We start from the raw sequence: 19,228 nt of genomic DNA, 5'->3' as shown, positions 1-19,228 counted from the left end.
GTCAAGTTCTTCCACTGAACTGCACAGGGTTATTTAGGTTTGGCCCATTCCTGTTGCTTATTCTGGGTTTCTCAAAGGATATCTGAGTCTTCTTCTGGAAAAGGTGGCCACATGGACAGCTCTGTCCATAGATTGCCTTGCGAAGGTCATCCTCCCCCTGACTGTAGGTGGTTCTTATTGTGCTGGGACCCACGTTGACCTGCCGGTCCCAGGCCAATGCTGGTTTGCCACCGACTGCCCACACTTGGGGTGGGTTGGCAAGGCTTGTGCGTTTTCTCTTGCTCTCCTTGCTGTGGTCCACTTTCTGCTCACTGTATTCCTCACTGACGTGTAGTTTAGAAGTGGACGGGGAAAAGGATGCTGTTGCAGAGTCCGGCGCTTTGGTGTCCCCTTTGGAAGGGATGGCCTTGGAGCTGAAACCACGGCAACTCACAGCCCACTGGGAAAACGAGATGCCTTCTCTGAAGCAAGTGGCAGAGCTGGGACGGTTCATGGTCCTGTTCTGATCGTCTTCTTTGGAAATACCAATGGACTCACCGGAGACACTTGGAAGAGAAGTTTGCCCAGAGAAGAAACTAGAAACTGTTCAGCCAAAATGGTTTTATGGTATTTTGGAAGTGTTATTTCCTTATCCCAGTCTCTTATTCTTCAAAATCTAATATGGCTGTTTGATCTCTGTACACATTTAAAACATAGAGACAGGGTAAAAAAAAAAAAGTGAAAAGTAATGGATATTTGTAAACAGTCATTTAAAAAGCACTTTTCTAATAAATGAAAATATTTAATGTGATAAATTTGCCAAATAGTAAAAAGAGACACAAAGGTAAGTTACATTTTTTTTTTCAGCCTAATCTCTAAGTTGAAAGCTTTTTTTAAAAAAAAACTGTTAGTATCATACAATATGAAAAAGAGAAGCATGGAGGCAAATATCCTTCCAATGGCCTCAGAAACAAGAGGACAAATAGGGCCAGGCCATTGCATAGGGAACAGAGTGGCCACCGTACCAGCCACTCGATAGAGTGAGCCCATAGTGGAGCCAGGTCCCCGCCAACCCAGGTTCTTAACCTCCCTGCACGGGTTGTGAAGACCACTTCAGTGGCACCAGGGGACAAGCTGAATCCTGCCCAGATCAGCGTGGCAGCCAGGTGAGGAATCACAGAGCCTCCAGAAGACGTGGGTTGGTAGCCAGCAGAATTCAGGTGACATGCTCGTACGGTCAATTGCCCAAAGGCTCACTGACCAGTGCTGCAGATAGTTTCAGAACAGGAACAAGGACCCTCACTGGCCCCAAAGAGATCAAGGAGAGCAGAAGGGAATTGGATCTGAGGTTGCTTGGAAGGATCTAGATCAACACCTGCCAAGGGTATCAGCCCCCAAAACCAGAGCAGAAATTCTCCAAAGACAGAAACTTTCATGAAGCCTTGTGCATTCGTGGACTGTGGCAATGGCCGATGCTTCTGTGTCTTCTTTTGGAAGAGATGAAGCCACAGCGATTCCCAGGGCTCCGAGAAATCAAACGCCTCCTCCAGAGCTCAGCTGCATTAATGCTCAGGCAAGTGGCAAAGCCACGGAGGCCTGCGGTGTCTGTCGTTCATTACTCCTCCTCCGAAAACCACAGGCTTTGCAGCCAGGAGCCAGGCAGCAGTCTCCTGGGATGGCCAGTCAGTTTTAAAGAGTCCAACTTGGCAACTCCTGACCAAAAGTAATAATGCTATTCAAATTCATCCCTTTCTGAGTTTTCTATTTCCCTCTTCTCACTCCTTCTCCTTCTCCACTTTCCCTCTGGCCTGTCAGGAAGGGAAGCTGTGTCTGAATTTCTGGACCCTTCCAAAAGGACCGCCCACCTCAGAGAAGCCGCCTCAGAAGGAGAGAGCCCCCGAGGTTGTCTCCAGCAGCATAGATGACAGCTTCAGGCTTCCCTCTCTCCTCGTGAACGAAACCCACTGAGCCTGGCTGATGCAGCCCAGGTTCTTCAGGGTCTTCACAAGATCCCGGCGGAACCTCTCACCCACAAAAACGTAGAGAACAGGGTTCAGGCAACTGTGGAAAAAGGCCACGGTCTGAGTGACCTGGAAGCAGATGTCAATTTTGATGGAGAGGGCGCAGCTGGAGATGAACATGGCGTAGGCATCGATGGTCTGCACCAGCAGGACGCAGTTGTGGGGGAACTGAGACAGGACGAAGACGGTGAGCACCGTGATGGTCACCTTCAGGGCCTTGTGCTTGGAGGACTTCTTGGCCTGGATCAGGGTGTGGATGATGATGGTGTAGCAGCAAGCCATGACCACAAAGGGGAGGAAGAAGCCCAGGATGACCTTCAGGGTCAAGACAGCCGACTTGAGTTTGGTACTGTCGTCGCTGGAGTAGACCATGGTGCAGATAGCAATGCCGTGTTCCTCCTTGACTTGGCTGTACAGGAGTTCTGGGAGGCAGAGCGCGGCCGCCGTCACCCAGATGGTAAAGCAGACCATCTTGCTGTACAGGAGCCTTTTCTGCCTCCACATCTGCGCCCTCATGGCCTGCGCGATGGCGATGTACCTGTCCACGCTGATGCACATGATGAGCAGCACGCAGCTGTAGAAGTTCATCTTATACATACTGTTGACCACCTTGCACATAAAGGTCTGGAATTTCCACTGGTCCGCGGCGGCAATGGCCCAGAAGGGCAGCGTGGCGAGAAAGAGAAGGTCAGCGATGGCCAAGTTGAGAAGGAACATGTCGGTCATGGTCTTCACTCTCGTGCAGTACCAGTAGACCAGGATGACGAGGCTGTTGCCCACGCCGCCCACGATGAACACGAGCCAGTACAGGGGTGGGAGGAAGTGGCCTGCAAACTGCCTGACGTGGCTTTTCTCACAGAAGTAGTCCGTGAAGTTGCCGTCGTACTCCATGGGCAGCGTGCCATCGTAGCCGTAGTCATCTGACAGGTTAGGGATTAGGCTCTGCAAGGAGACACAGGGCGACACTGGGTCAAGGGCTGGCTTTTGGAGGTTCTGTCTGATGGCAAAGGCACGAAGCCCTTGAGCCTTCCAACCCCAAAAGGCTGTGAGAAGGCAGAAGAAGTGTGTGTGTAGGAAGTAGGAATTCCAAGAGCATCTGCTTAGACTGTAAATGATTTATTTATTCAACAAATGTTTATTAAGCAGGTGCTGAAGAGTCAGGTATGGTTCCCACTCTCGTGGAACTTTCCTCCTCTGGGACGAGACACACAAGCAAAGGAACAGTCACAGGCCACTTGACAGGTGCTCCATCGGGATGGAAGGAGGGTCTCAGGGCCACTGGTGGGCGAACTTATCCAACTAAGTGAACGAGTCTGATTGTTCCTTCTCCTGTCTACTCTGTGCTCCCTAAAAGGTCCTCAGAGGCTTTCACACTTCTCTGGGTCCAGATTCCCCTGAATCCTTTGAAAGCTATGGATCCTCTCTTGAGTAGCAACAGTCACACACGTACCCGCTTACACGTGTGCACGCACATGAACACACACGCTTATGTATACACCCTCACGCACATGGACATACACAGGAAACAACACAGGTTGCGTGATTTCAGGGTCCCTTGTTGAGAATTTGTTACGAATTTCAAGACAGCAGAGCATTAAATCAAGCAAGTAACACTTCTAAGCATGAGGCCCTGTGCCACCCACCCATGCAGCCAGCCCTCACAAGCCCTCACGTTTACAGACACACATGCACACACGTTTACAGACACACATGCACACAAGCATGCCCACACGAATACACATACATATCCACATGGACACAACCCGCACACACATGCACGCATTCAGACACCTGCGCTCACACCCTCACAGTGTGCACACAAGCACGCATGCACACACACCCTTCGATACAGCTAAGGACTCTCCAGGCGTATTTTCAGAGTGATAGAATTCGCACGTAGAAAGCCTGGAATTGAATGAATTTCATCAAGACCACAAGGCCAGCCTGTATATCCTTACAGGATCGGAGTGCTGGCCACCTTTATGAGTGACAGAGGAAGAGTTCGTGTCCTAGGCTAGGGGAAGCCTGGACACACCTGTCCACCTGTGTCAAGACTTGTACTCATAGCTTTGTCCATGACTGATGGGCAAACGCCCTTTGCATCTCAGGCACAGGATCCTCTGAAAATCTCCCTGCAAATATAAATGGCAGTTATTTACCAGCTTATTTGCTTCCCTACTGTCAGAGCCCCGAGTGCGTGCCAGACCTTGTGTGGAGTACAGGATGTGCATGCATTTAATCCTGGACCTTCCAGGTAGGGGTGGGCCCCTCTTCCAGATGAGGGGCAGCTGGCTTCCAGAAGGAATTCTGAGGTGGCCAAGCCATTTCTTCTGTCCTCTCTGCTCTCTGAGCCCTGGAGACACTGCTCTTGCTGGAGAAGCCACCCACAAAGGCTGTTCTCAGGTCTGGGTCAGAATAAGACCTAGAGAGATCACTGTAAGGATCTGAAATCCACTCATTTCCCACTCACTTTCCATCCAAGAGCACGCACTGGAGCCCCCTGGCTGAGCACTGGGTTGAGTGATGTCCCACAAGCTGCCCTGAGTTTATCCTGGGGACTGTGTCGAGGTGGCTTCTAAAGAGCTCGCTGTGCACCCCACCTCCAAGGGTGTTTTGGTCTAGCTCTGTGGCCACTCATCAAGACCTAGCTCAGACGTGCATTTTGCATTTACATATAAAAGAGATGTGAAGCAAGACTTTCGTATTTCCTGAAGAACAGGTGAGAGTTTTTTTAACTCATGAACCATATGAATTCTGTGACTGATGAGGATTCCCTTTGTAATTGGGAAGCTCAGTCAAACTGGTAGCCCAAGTATAATAACCAGGTAAAACCCTTTGACCAGTGCTGCCTAATAGGAATATAAGGCAACTCCTTAATTTTGCATTTTCTAGTAGCCAGTTGAAGTCAAAAGAAATAGGTGGGTCTTACCTTAATAATGTGTTTTATGAAACCTAGCATGTCTAAAATATTATTTCGTTATGTAAGCAATGACTTCCCTGGTGGCTCAGACAGTAAAGTGCCTGCCTTCAATGCAGGAGACCCGGGTTCAGTCCCTGGGTCGGGAAGATCCCCTGGAGAAGGAAATGGCACCCCACTCCAGTAGCCTGGAAAATCCCATGGACGGAGGAACCTGGTAGACTACAGTCCATGGGGTTGCAAAGAGTCAGACACAACTGAGCAACTTCACTTTCACTTTCTTTCAAGCAGTGTAAAAGTTATCAAGATATTCCACATCCTTTTGTTGCATAGACTATGTTTGGACTAAGTGCATTTTGCAATCAAGGGACATCTTAGTCGGAGTGACCACATGTCAAGTGCTTACAGTCCCTACGTGACTCGTGGCTACCGCGTCGGACAGCTCAGTTTTAGGCTGAAAACGCAAGTTCTAAGTCTTCCTGTTTTTTCACTGTTCTGTCGTTTGCTCTGACCCTGTTTGAATGTATGTCCTTTCTCTTCTGTTGTATGCACTCAGTAACTGCCTCATGCCTCTTATGGAACATGACAGGGGCCGTGGGGACAGAGTGAAACAGGGTGTCATTACTGCTGGGAAGTGCCCAGTCTTTCTCTGACGGGGCTGACCATTCTCTTCCACATCTTACTGGAATGTCTAGAAGTTCTCTTTCCCAAGGTTTCCCTTGAAGCATTTCTTAGCAAACTGTGTTGTTCTTAGACCCTTTTAAAAACGTGACATCGTCACCAACTAGACCACTGCTCACAGCCTGTGGTCCCCCATGCGCAGTGGTCTGAGCCAGATCTAGAATCTTCTCCCATTGTGAGGAGCAGCAATCCGTGGGGGTGGGTGGGCCCAGACCTGGCCAGGATGGATGGTGTTTGTGTGAAGATCCCACCATCTTATTCCTTGACTGACTAAGAGGTCAGCATGCTCACCTTAAGCTTGAGAAACAGCTCTTTATTTCTTGTTCGTTGGTGATGAATAACGTGATTTGTTCACTCGTTCAGCAAGTGTTTACTAAGCACAGAGTACACGCCAGACAAGGAAGCCACTTCCAAAGGTCAGTGTTCTTGTCAGTGATGGTAACAGAAGTGGAGCGAACCATGAGAAAGGTCCTGGACTCACCTGTCATGGAACGGGGGGGAGGGTGGTCTGCCTGCATGCGGGGTCCTGAACTCCACAGCACAGAGGGGCCCTAGATAGGGCAGTATCGTAGGATGGTTCTGTTATTCCCAGGGGGCTACTTAATTGGAGTATTTATATCATTCGGATGATTTTTAGAATTTTGATCAAGAAGAGAAGTGACAAGATCTGATAGTCACAGATCTAAGTAAATGAGAGACTGTCTCACAGCATGCCCAGGGGCTGGCCTGCAACTCAGCGGTGTGGGCCACCTTCTGCTCACGTAGGCTTTGGTTTCTGTCCCGGACAGAGCTTTTAGAGGCTCAACAGGTTTTAGAATGATTTTCAGATGTTAGAGACCATCTTATAGAGGAGGGCTTCCCTGATAGCTCAGTTGGTAAAGAATCTGCCTGCTATGCAGGAGACTTAAGTTTGATTCCTGGGTCGGGAAGATCTGCTGAAGAAGGATAGGCTACCCACACCAGTATTCTTGGGCTTCCCTTGTGGTTTAACTGGTAAAGAATCCACCTGCAATGTGGGAGACCTGGGTTCGATACCTGGGTTGGGACGATCCCCTGGAGAAGGGAAAGGCTACCCACTCCAGTATTCTGGCCTGGAGAATTCCATAGACCGTATAGTCCGTGGGGTTGCAGAGTTGGACACGACTGAGTGACTTTCACTATAGAGGAGACAGACCCAAGGAACAGAAGGTTCTGGCCCAAAGCCTCACCCCTGGGGAATGGTCAAGGCCAGAGCCAGCGCCCTGCCCCGCAGCCCCAAGCTGGGGCACTGGTAAGCCCTGCAGACCCAGCACCTTGCTCTCCACCTTCTGATCCCTGCAGGCCCGGCACCTTCTCTCCACCTTCTGATCCCTGCAGGCCCGGCACCTTCTCTCCACCTTCTGATCCCTGCAGACCCGGCACCTTCTCTCCACCTTCTGATCCCTGCAGACCCGGCACCTTCTCTCCACCTTCTGATCCCTGCAGGCCCGGCACCTTCTCTCCACCTTCTGATCCCTGCAGGCCCGGCACCTTCTCTCCACCTTCTGATCCCTGCAGGCCCGGCACCTTCTCTCCACCTTCTGATCCCTGCAGGCCCGGCACCTTCTCTCCACCTTCTGATCCCTGCAGGCCCGGCACCTTCTCTCCACCTTCTGATCCCTGCAGGCCCGGCACCTTCTCTCCACCTTCTGATCCCTGCAGGCCCGGCACCTTCTCTCCACCTTCTGATCCCTGCAGGCCCGGCACCTTCTCTCCACCTTCTGATCCCTGCAGGCCCGGCACCTTCTCTCCACCTTCTGATCCCTGCAGGCCCGGCACCTTCTCTCCACCTTCTGATCCCTGCAGGCCCGGCACCTTCTCTCCACCTTCTGATCCCTGCAGGCCCGGCACCTTCTCTCCACCTTCTGATCCCTGCAGGCCCGGCACCTTCTCTCCACCTTCTGATCCCTGCAGGCCCGGCACCTTCTCTCCACCTTCTGATGCTGTCACGTGTACTTGTTGTGTTGTTCAGTCACTAACTCATGTCTGACTTTTGCCAGGCTCCTCTGTCCTTCACTGTCTCCTGGAGTTTTCTCAAACTCGTGCCCGTTGAGTAGGTGATACCATCCAACCATCTCATCCTCTGCTGCCCCCTTCTCCTCCAGCCCTCAATCTTTCCCAGCATCAGAGTCTTTTCTAATGAGTTGACTCTTTGCATCAGGTGGCCAAAGTATTGGAGCTTTAGCTTCAGCATCAGTCCTTCCAGTGAATATTCATGGTTGATTTCCTTTAGGATGGATTGGTCTGATCTCCTTGCTGTCCAGGGGACTCTCTGAAGAATCTTCTCCAGCACCACAATCCAAAAGCATCATTTCTTTGTTGCTCAGCCTTCTTTATGGTCCAACGCTCATGTCTGTACATGACTGCTGGAGAAACCGTAGCTACAGTGGCCACACCAAGCCTGAGCCTCAGTGTCTGAGTCCCGGCACCTGAGCTGAGTGGCTGTCAGATCCCCCACCTGCATCCTCCCCCCACCCATCCCGGAAAGACTGTGGGCACCAGAGGATGCCCTGTGGCTTCCTCTGCCCAGGGCAGCCGGGAACTGCCTTTTGCTGGGGGCAAACCTCAGTGCACAGCAGATAAGGGGCCTGCCCTGCCTGCCAGTGCCTGCCACCAGGCGCTGTACCCGACAGGACCCGGCTCCCGAGGCCGTGCAGGTGTGTCTTCCTCCCCTTGGGAGCCCTTGGCCCAGAAGCTGCGACCCAGGCATTGAAGATGCTACAGCTCCTGGACTCCATCTTCCCCCGACTTTCCGAGGCCTCCCTCCCGAGTCTTCTCTTCTTTGAGCCATTTGACCTTGAACCCTCCGTCCCTCCCCCAGCGTCGCTTTCCTCATCTGTTAGCGTGGCTCCGCCTTTACTGTGAGACCGGAGGAACACGGTGCCCTGGGTGGTGACTGGAACACGGCCGGTCCTCAGAAGAGTGGCCCCAGGAAAGTCACGGCTGTTGACCAAGCTCATAGCCACAGAGGTCACAGCTTGTCCCCGTGTAGGTGGTGCTGGACACCTCTTGATCACAAAAGGTCATTATCTGAGTGCATTTTCTTCCTTTCTGAGGCTGCCTTGCAACGTTTGGATATTTTCCCAAGATCCCAAATGATAAAACCGAATGACTGATGTTATGAGCCCTGTTTCCAGCATCGGGGATAAAGAGCAGATTCTGTTTCAGGAGAAACTACAGTTCTAATTTTGGTCAGAAAAATAGAGACTTATTTTGTACTTCAGCTTTCCAGGTGGTGCTAGTAAAGAACCTGCCTGCCAGTGCAGGAGACGTAAGAGACTCGGTTCAATCCCTGGGTCAGGAAGATCACCTAAAGGAGGCATGGCAGCCCCAGGCCCTAGCCTGGAGAATCCCACGGACAGAGGAGCCTGGCAGGCTGCAGTCCCTAGGGTTGCAAAGAGTCAAACACAACTGAAGTGACTTACACACACCTTGTTACTTCAGCAGGCCCAAAATAATCGTCTTTTTGGTATTGCTGTTGTTGTTACGGGAAACATGATGAGATATGCAATGCTAAAGATCATCAGCATGTGATAAATAACTTACTTGATGTCAATGGTGGCAACCACCACTCTCCATAGGTGGGGGGAACCTACAGCATGGAGGACATTTGTCAACTCCACTAAGAATGTTTGACTTCAATACCTATGTGTAAAACCCAGATTCTCCCTTTGAGAAAGCAAAATTAAAATCCTTAGGTATTTTTGTGAGCATTTAATATAAGTAAAGCATAGGAATTTTGATTCTATAATTATATTTGGCTATAAAATCATGAATGATTCTCTGGATCATAGCTGTACTCACTGATTTCTATTAGCCTCTTTCAGAGACATACATATCATTATTTGCTTTTTTGTAAAGACTATAATGTTTGATAAGAAACACGACTAACATGCCCACCATGGGTCTTTTAAAAGCAAATGAATTCTCCCTTGCCCTCTTTTGTGTGAGTTTCAGAACCGACACATGGGACTAAGCACCTTGTAAAGATCATAAAACCCTCACCTATGAGTAAAACCTGAACCAGCCTTCTCCTCTGCCCCCCGCCCCCCGCACACATACCGCAGAGCTCTTCCAGAGCTTCGTGTCTGCACAGCCCTCTGTGCTGGGCACTGACCAGCTGTCTGGAGCATCGCTCAGCAGAACTCTTGTCCTGGGAAACCACAGAGCACTCCTTCCCCCACAATGGAGCCCTTCCCACTCCCCGAAACGAGGCCCCAAATGCAGTGTATTTCAAGGAGCCCAAGGATGTGGCCATACTCACTGTGGCTTCTGTGGGGACCATGGTGGGTCAGACTCAGACTTGCCTCTAGAAAGAGAGGGCAAAAATCAGAACGAGGACTGGCTTTTGACTGAACAGGAGCAAGTTCCGAGAGATGGAGATGAAGCATTTAATTTGTTTGTTCTCATGAACAACAAAAAAAAAATGCCAAGCTAGAGTTAGAATCCATGTTATACTGATGCTGAGTTAAATAGATTTCAAGTCAAGTCTAGATTTCGCAGTCATCTAGGTTGTTAACCCAGAGTTGAAAGAAACTTCTCCTTTGAGAGCACTTGGGGGCTTTGATGTCTTCCCAGCGCGTCCTTTTTACCTTAACCCTTCTTCTCATAACTCAGCTTCTCTACCAGGTGCCGCTACTCCAATTTTATCCACCAAGTGTCCCCTGAGGACAGCAGGACAGCAGACTTAAAAGAATGCTCCAGCTGACTGCTGGAGGGGCCCCTCGGCAACCAGGTGGCAGGAACCCCAGGGTGAGGTGGCCTCTGCCAGCATCAGAGTCCCTCACCAGGAAGGGCCCAGCACCCCAACACCTCCCTGCGCGCTCAGTTTACAAATTTGGGGCCTGTTTGCTCTACCTTGACTTCAGCAGGAAAAGGAAGTCCTGCATTTCTTTACCAAAGAAAACATAGTTGTCTCATGCAGAGGGCCTCCAAACTAACTGAGACAAATCTCCGCTGTCGTTTTCTTGTGTTTCGAATCTCTGCAAAACCCACACCTCTGTGGCCAAGCAAACAACAGCTTGGTTCCTTTCAAGGAAGGGTCTGTGCCTGAGTGGGGCATTTCTTTCTTCATACACCTTCAGTGAGTGTGTTTCCGAGAAACATGTTCAGCCCACACCCCAAGCTTCTGGAAGGAAATTTTCCCCTCATACATCCAACTGTAACCTGTTGGGCTATTTTTATTCTTGTTTTCATAACACAGCCTCATGACTCTCTGTGCTTTTCTAAGAGTGTAGTTGTTTTAAAAACATAGCATGTGACTTGGGAGATTGAGATTGACAAAGATACACGACTATGTATAAAATAGACAAGAACTAGCGAGAACTACTGTACGGCACAGGGAACTCTACTCCACGCTCTTGGTGACCTAAATGGGAAGGCAATCTAAAAAAAGAGTGGATGTGTATGTGTCGACGGATTCACTTTGCTGTACAGCAGGAACAAGCACAGCACCGTAAAGCAACCATACTCCAATTCAAAGAAAAAGAGCAACATACCATGTGGGATAGCCACTACGGAAACCCGTTACACCCACCATGTGGTATCTGCCTAAGAAGAACGCAAGCTTATATCCACACAAAGACTGACATATGAATGTTCATGGCAGCTTTGTTTGTAATAGCCAGCTACTGGAAACAGCTCAACTGTCCTTCAAATAGAGTGAATAGGTCACGGTGGAGTATCCATACAGTGAATTTGGAACAGCTGCTGATACACACAGCAATGTGGATAAATTTCAAAATAACCTGAAAAAGTACATACTGTGTGATTCCACTTGTGTAGAATTCTAGGAAATGGGAGCTAATCAGTAGTGACAGAAAGCAGATCGGTGATTTCCTGGAGAGAGAGAGAAGGGCAGGGCAGGGCAAGGGACAGGAAGGGACAAGAGCAGGCCAAGGAGCCTCTGGGGTGAGCGCTGTGCTCACTGGAATGATAGTGTGGTGATCTCACGGGGGTGCACGAATGTCAGAACTTGGGCTCTGTGCTTCAGACATTTGCAGAGCTGGTAGCTGGATCTCAGTAAAGTGGTTAAAGTAAAGAAAGGAAAAACAGCAAGATCTGATGAACACTTCTTGTTTCTGTCCCTCTTCAGAGTCATATCGGGCCGTTAGCAGGCGGGGGAAAGACACCCAGAACTTCCTCCTTGTAGCCTTCCTGCCAGTAGCTCCTCCGAAGTGCCTTGAAGTGCCTTGGGCTGTTCGGTGGGAATCGAGGGCTCAGTATGAACTCATGGCTTTTAGGGTTAGAAGAGATTAAGCAGATGATGTTTGATAGATCAGTCAACCGATTGATAAATAGATACAGATAAGTTTGTGTCAGTGTGTTTTGTTCGGTCACTTCAGTCGTGGCCGACTCTCTTTTGCGACCCCGTGGACTGTAGCCCGCCAAATTCCTCTGTCTGTGGGATTCTGCAGGCAAGAATGAATACCAGAGTGGTTTGCCGTTTCCTCCTCCTCCAGGGGATCTTCCTGACCCCGGAATCAAACCCACGTCTCCTGCATCTCCTGCATCGCAGGTGGAGTCTTGACCTGCTGTGCCACAGTTGTTATGTGTTTTAGCTTATTTCCTGACTCTGCTGCGAGTCCTTGCTGTGAAAGCAAGGACACACCATATAATGACCATTGGGTGCCCAGGTCTTGGTTTCTAAAAACCTTTCTTCCTGACAAGGAACCAGGACCCCATGGAGAAATGCCTGATTCCAGAGTGAGGGCAGGGAAACTGTAAAATGAACTTGGGACTGATTTTTAACCCAGAAAGAAAGTGTTTAAAGGCATTGAGGGCTTGTCAAAGGACAGAGGCACCAACTTGATAGGGTTCCACTAGCCAAATCTGAGGCAATTTGAGCATCAAATTAAATAATGATGGCAGTCATTATAGCACATTCAAATAAATCAGGATCCGTGGATCCATACTGAGAAAAATAAATGAGAAAACTGAGCTCTCCTTATGGTGCCGACTAATAAGTACAGAGGATTACTGTGATTAGAAAATCACCAATGGATGGTGAGATTAGCAGGTGAGCATTTGATAAGAAATTTACTTCGTCTCAAAGAATCTCCCCCCAAATGACAAATTGCCCCATTGACTTTATGATTTTTTTTCTCTTATGCTCTGAAACAAATCTTTGTAAAAATTTGCCTAGTTAAGATGGAAAAATCTCAACTCATCTAATTTAACTTTAATACATCTTGGGGAAGAGGGAGATAGTTTATAAGACATTTGTTAGAAAACACTTCATATATTTCTAGTATCTATGTAGCCCCAGACTCTTTGCCATCCCATGTCGCCTCCTTTTAACTTGCACAAAAAGACTAAATATTAGCCAGATAATATCTGAGAAAACAAATTCCCAAAGGAGGAGGCCACATGAAGAATAAAGAATGGATTTGGTTTTAGCTAGTTACAGGTTGAAAATAAGGATTGATGGTAATGATGCTGGTGAGAGTTTGAGGGCAAGGCCTCCACACAGCAGTGGGGAGAGTAAATTTGTGTGACTTTTTCGGAGGATTAAACCGTGTCTGTCGAAACATACAGAGCACAGCAGCTCTGACTCAGCTGTTCATCTGCTGGGAACACGCCCTTCTAGTACTCACACAAAAGAACATAAAGGTACATGAATGCGCTTCCCTGGTGGCTCTGATGGTAAAGAGTTCACCTGCAATGCAGGAGACCCAGGTTCGATTTCTGGGTCAGGAAGATTCCCTGGAGAAGGGAATGGCTACCCACTCCAGTATTCTTGCCTGGAGAATCCCGTGGACAGAGGAGCCTGGTCAGCTATAGTTCATGGGATCAAAAAGAGTCAGAAACAACCCAGCGACTAACACACAAGATCCTATATGTTGTCTCCCCGCCCCCCCAGAATCAAAAAAACTAAAGGCAACCTATGGGTCAGCAGTAGGTAATATTCTGATACACTCATTCAGTAAACCGCATGTAGCCAATAAATAGAATAAATCAGACCTCACACTGATGCAAGGAGGTCACCAAGATTTTTAGGTATACACATGCAAAATGTAGATCATGATGCATGATCTTTTAAAAAATATATAAAAGGTTATACACTTGATAGCTGTCAGTACTGAAGTGTTTTCTGGAAGGAAATTAAACAAGGATGTTGTTTTCCTTTAGGTTTTGTAACCTATTTACATATTCTACTTTGTGTACAACATTTTATTTTAAGGGCTATCTTAAAAATAACTTGTCAGCTTAAAAAAAAGGAAAAAATAAGCCCCAGCGCTCTTCCGTCCTGTACACCTGTTTGCAAAAGTTGTCCATAGGAGGAACTCGTCTCCTCCTAACCCTGGAAGAAGAAATCTAGCAAGTAAATTCACTGCGTCTACTACTGGCCACTTTGGAATCCTGCACTGGCTCTCTGTAAAGGTTTATCTTCCTTCCGTTATAAAGGTGCTTTGGGCTCATAGAAGATTTGGAGAGAGCCCAGGGGTGAAACGGAAAATGAAAAATATTCCTCCCTAGACCCCCCCACCTAAAGACCCGCCCCCGCCCCCGCCGCCCCGAGCCTTTTCATCTGCTCCTCCTGCCCTGTATCACATAGTTTTCGTCTGTGTTATTCCACAGACTGCACAAGTGTCAGAGCTTGCTTTCATTTTCTTCTGACCCCTGAGAAGGAGAGAAAAACAGAAGGGGAAAACCCGCAAGTGACTAAACACACCAAAAGCAAGGGACCTCTCTGCCGTCTGTTGGGAGAACATGAGGGCTGGGCTCAGTGGCCCCCGGGTCTCCCCCGCCGCTCCACGAGGCCGCGCTGGGGTGCGTGAGCCACCCCGTCTACAAAGCCTGCTTGTCTGTTGACTCCCGGGGGAGTGAGGCGGGGGAGCACACCGGCCCCCATCTGCTCCTTGGCCCCTCCTTTGCTGCCTGTGGGACCTTAGCAAGGAGCGACCTGCCCTCCCCTAGCCTTGGTTTCCTTGTCTGTAAAATGGACGTGATCACCCAACCTACTCTAGAGGCTTGTTTCCAGGGTCAAGTGCAGTGCTGTGCTTTAAGGCTCTTAGCGGGATGCAGAGAACTCTGCAATGATGAGGAAGCAGGCTTCACCACACAGCTAACTTACACAATGCGCCTGGACACCGGATACACTTTCTTGGCTTAAATACTGTGCAAGACATGATCCATGTCTTCAAGAAGCTCACACTCAAGTACAGTGGATACATCATGGCTGCAAATACCAAAGATGGGAAATGCTAGGAGATGATTTTGGAATTGGGAGAAGGAAGCCGAGTCCCTAGCACTGGAGAAAATCCAGGAGGGCTTCATTGAGAAGGCAACAATTTTGCTGGCTCTTGTAGGCTGAAGAGGGCTTCCCGGGTGGTGCTAGTGGTAGAGAACCCACCTGCCAATGCAGAAGACACAGGAGACCTAGGTTCGATCCCTGGCTTGGGAAGACCCCTAGAGAAAGACATGGCAGCCCTCTCCAGGATTCTTGCCTGGAGATTCCTGTGGACAGAGGAACCTGGTGGGCTACAGTGCATGGGGTCGCAAAGAGTCAGACACAACAGAAAGAACTTAGCGCGCACACATGTAGGCTGAAGAGCATGCGGGCGTTCAGTGATGGGAGAAGACATGACTCCAGGTCAGGGAAATGTAAGAGATATCCACAGAGGTGTGAATGCCGAAAAGCAGCAAGTGTGTGCCGGGTCCTGAGGAGCAGGGAGCTGCTCGTCTCCAAGAGTGGAAAGTGCCTATTAGAAAACTTAGCCTGGGATCCACTAATATCTATCGTTTTTCTAGTCTCTGCTGTCCTTCAAGGCAACCAGTGTGAAAATCCGCATGGTGTTACTCATAGTAGCCCCAGTAAACTGGATACCGTACTAAAGTGAGTCAGGAAGGCAGGTCCTGACTTTGATCTTTGTCCAACTTGCCACACAGAAGTTGAATCACCTCTTGCGTTTTGTTTTTGTTTAGAAGCTCTGCTTTCTCACGTTGCATGACCTCAGGGACTCTGAGCTGTCCCTGTGCAGACTCTCTCTGTTCCCCCAGCCTGGGTGAGGCGCCCACCCCTCGCCGGGCAGGCACTGCACTGGGCCCAGGGGCTGTGAGTGAGGGGCATGTGAGGGGGCTTCAGAGCAGATGGACAGATATTTGTACAAATAGGCTGTCAGATGCCGGATGCTAAAATGGCAGGTGAACTTGGGTTTGTTGGATGAGGGGAGGGAGGAGCAGGCCTCGCCCACTGGTGGCTGTTCCACATCCCAGCCCCGGACCCAGCAGCTGCCCACCCACAGAGGGTCCAAGGGGCCACAGCCAGCTAAGAGCTGATGAGGACAAGTATGTTGACAGGACAAAGCAGTAGTCAGTGAGGAGTCACTTATAATAGAGCAGCTTTACTTTTATCTGATTGTAAAGGACTGTATTCACAATGAAGAAAAAATAATCCCCCAAAGCAAGCATATATAATGAAGAAAATAAAATCTCCCCAAACACCCCTTTCCTAGGATGGCCAGTGTTAATCTTCTGAGATGCGGTCTTTTAGACATTCTAACACAATCCCACATACACACGTAACCCGTGAAGGAAAGGAAATCAGACTACCCAAAGCGTTTTCTGTCTTGCTGTCTAGTTAACAGTCTCTCACGGACCACTTTTAATGCCAGTTCAGTGTGAAGTTATGTCACCAGATTGAGGGGCTGCCAAGTGTTCCACTCTCTGGATTCTATATGATTCATTTAACCAGTCACCTCTTGGTGCAGAGTTCACTCGTTTCCAGTTTTTCGTTGCTACAGAGAATGCTGCCAAAAACACACTTTCCCTGGGACAGCCCCTCAGACCCAGGGACCTCATCGGGGCTTCACTTTCCCAGCCCCGGCCCACCTTCTTGTCACCCGTCCCCCACTCTTGCTTCTCCCTCCTTCAAGGAACAGATCACTGAACAGACTGTCTTGAACCCGAGCCTCACACGTGTGGGTGGGAGGCAGTCTTATTACTCACCCTGGAAGCCTGGGCAAGGCACCCACCTGATTCACCTCTGCCTCCCTGGCAGCTTCTAGCCAAGTACCTGGTGCTCAAGGCCACTGAGCAAGCGAGTGGGTTTTAGAAGCCTTCGTGTCAGCACACAACTGAGGACCCAGCGCCCCTGGGATGGGGAGGAGGAAGAAGGTGATACTCACGGGGGAGGGCAGCGAGTGAGGCTCCGGGAGGAGGCGGCCCCGCCAGCTCTGGGGAAGGGCCTGGCTTGCTCTTTGCCTGGGACGAGGGGCAAGCCTTCTGTGAGCTCTGAGCAGGCTGCTACCTACCAGAAAGGAAGCCAGGCCACCCCTGCCTGAGTTATCACTGGTGGGGTGGCCAGGAGGGTGGGGAGAGGGAGTCACCAGCTGCAGCTTCCAGCAATCAGCAGAGTCGGTAATGTGCAAACAGAACTGAAAAGCCAAGAAGTGCTGGTCGAAGGGAAAACTGTCTTCTCTGAAGATGCTCAGACAAGCCGATCATCTGACAGCCATTTCTTTTCCTAGACAGCGTGACTCCTTTCAGGGGATGGGGAGGTGGAGAGTCCCATCGAGAGGGATCAAGCTGGCCCAAGTGTATCTTTATAAGGTCTCATTGTCTGGACAGGCCTGTGAGGGGGTGATGATCACCCCTACCCCCTGCCCTGGGCATCACAGAGTGACCCATTAGACCTTAGATGTACCTAAACCCGTACAGCTACTATGGTACCATAGCTACTAGCCACGTCTGCCTGTTTAAATTCAAATCAATCACAATGTGACTAGTTCCTGAGTCACAGTAGCCACAGTTCGGGTGCTTGACAGCCGTGTGTGGCCGTGGCTACCGTGGTACACGGCACAGGTGAGGAGCAGGCCCGTCATCTCCGAAAGTTCTGTCGGATGGCATTGCCACCTTCGAAGGTCACGCATGGGACAGACACATCTGGGAACACAGGGAGTGTTGGAGAGCCAGGAACCCCTTAAAACTGAGGTCAAATACAGTAAGATTTTATTCTGATGTGACCACTATCCATGAGATGTATCAGCATCAATGATGCATTTCATCTTACTGATCATGGGTGTTCAGGTGACATTTTGAAAAACACCTAAACAGATGTTATATTTTTGACAAAGTCACGCGTGCAAGTCTTCACCAGCAACAGCAGCTACGGTGGAGCCTTCGATCACGATACAGTTGCACCTCTCTGGGTCCCAGGGCCAGGCACCATGCCTGGCATTTGAGGGGCATTTGGGGAATAACTGTGAAAGAGAAGCTACAGTCAACAGCCTCTGATGCCCAGAACAGAGAAAAGACTCAAGTTGATTCTTTGTTGTCATTATGGCAAAGACTCTTTTTTTTTCAGATTTGTTCTGGGGAAAAAGTCCCCACAGCACTGCAGTGAGACTGAGTTCGCCTGTTCAGTATATTATATATCGGCCTGTGGCCTTGGCGGTGTTCTTCCAGGCACAGGACCCATCCATCACAGCCACCATCAGTTCCTACAGAACAAAGCCATGCAGAAGATGCAGCTGGCTTTATTATCTAAATGGAAAGGCCAGCAAGTAGCCCATACGAAACATTCAGCGCAGTGAGCAGTAAGAATGAAAGCAGTGGCTGATTCAGCAGCCTGAGGGAGCCGTGAATTCCCTAACCTCGTCCACATTCACTGAGTATCATGTCTAAAACGGGGCCTGACTGAGAATCGGCTGAACGCCGTGGCCTTTCACTTCTCCCTTGGAGTTGGCAAATGATGACAGAGAAGGAAGGGGCCACAGAGGGACACAAATGCCCCCTGAACTGATTTCTGGGGGTCTTGGCGGAGGGAGTGGTGACATGGCTCCTCCCTTGTGTTTGCTTGGGACCCGGGAAAGCTTCCAGGAGGCTGAGCCTGGCACTACAAGGGCAAGCGCCCTGGGCGAGGAAGATGGCTGTGCTTTCTACCTCCTCTTGACTCGGGCTGCTTGCCCACCACGTGGCTGGTGAGTCTGGTGGGAGGAGGGGCATTGGGGGCGGTGGTCAGGGAACAAGAGAAGGGGTCAGTGTGCTGCTGTGGGAAGAATTCTGTCTTCTGTGTGGCCCCGCCCCCACCCCCGCCCCCGCGGTCCACGTGTTCTGGAAGTCGGTCCAGAAGTTCTAGATGAGCCACTTTGGAATTCCCAAGTTTTCCCTGGGTTGCAGAGGAGGCTGGGATAACAAGGCTGGGGAGGCAACAGGGAGAACTTCGGGTGCCTCCAGTGAGCTGGAACGAGAGGAGTTCCTTCTGCTGTCACTCAGTTTGTTTCATTCCTCAGAGGGGACTCCCCATTCTTTTGTTTTCTTTGCTGCGTTTCTCTCTCTGCAGGTAGAATTCGGAGCTGGGTGATTATGGGCCATTGCTGGCTCCCTTTTGCAACGGGGATTTTTCTCTCTGCATTCTCGCCTAGATGAGTTCTAGAGGGCAGGGGGTGGGTGCAGGTCCTCTGGGTCCCAGGGCCTAGGGCTGCACTGGGTTGAAGGTCAGTGAGGGACTAACTGTGAAATGAAATCTGTGCGCCACAGCGTCTCGGGTCTACCTCAGAGGAAAGGCCCAAGGTGGCTGCCGCAGGGGCCAGCGGGAGAGCCGCGTCTGGGCTCCGCTTGTTTGTCCCCACATTCCAAGCATCTAGACAGTCTCTGGCAGAGAATAAAT

General features: G+C 49.9%; 1 protein-coding gene across 1 annotated transcript; it reads right to left on the bottom strand.

Moving 5' to 3' along the window:
- Positions 1-760: 760 nt before the first annotated feature.
- Positions 761-17,441, bottom strand: CCR9 (C-C motif chemokine receptor 9). Its single transcript, XM_027522630.1, has 4 exons — positions 17,405-17,441; positions 6,891-7,559; positions 6,080-6,149; positions 761-3,105 (listed from the first exon to the last, which is right to left on the bottom strand). Exons 1-4 carry the CDS (start codon positions 17,439-17,441, stop codon positions 1,860-1,862), a joined length of 2,022 nt encoding a protein of 673 aa, XP_027378431.1. The 3' UTR covers positions 761-1,859.
- Between the last annotated feature and the right edge of the window lie 1,787 nt (positions 17,442-19,228).

This window comes from Bos indicus x Bos taurus, chromosome 22 (assembly GCF_003369695.1).
Source record: "Bos indicus x Bos taurus breed Angus x Brahman F1 hybrid chromosome 22, Bos_hybrid_MaternalHap_v2.0, whole genome shotgun sequence".
In the NCBI taxonomy this organism is placed as follows: Eukaryota; Metazoa; Chordata; class Mammalia; order Artiodactyla; family Bovidae; genus Bos; species Bos indicus x Bos taurus.
Note: the sequence above shows the minus strand (reverse complement) of the source record. Positions and strands in the feature narration are given on the sequence as shown.

Excerpts from the sequence above, each read along its gene's own strand:
- CCR9 (XM_027522630.1), bottom strand. The coding sequence starts at position 17,441 with ATGACGGGCCTGCTCCTCACCTGTGCCGTGTACCACG. Across the intron at positions 7,560-17,404 it reads CACCTGTGCCGTGTACCACG|CATCAGAAGGTGGAGAGAAG; the intron begins GTAGCCACGGCC and ends TACACGTGACAG. Across the intron at positions 3,106-6,079 it reads TCCCCCCCGTTCCATGACAG|TCTAAGCAGATGCTCTTGGA; the intron begins GTGAGTCCAGGA and ends AATCATTTACAG.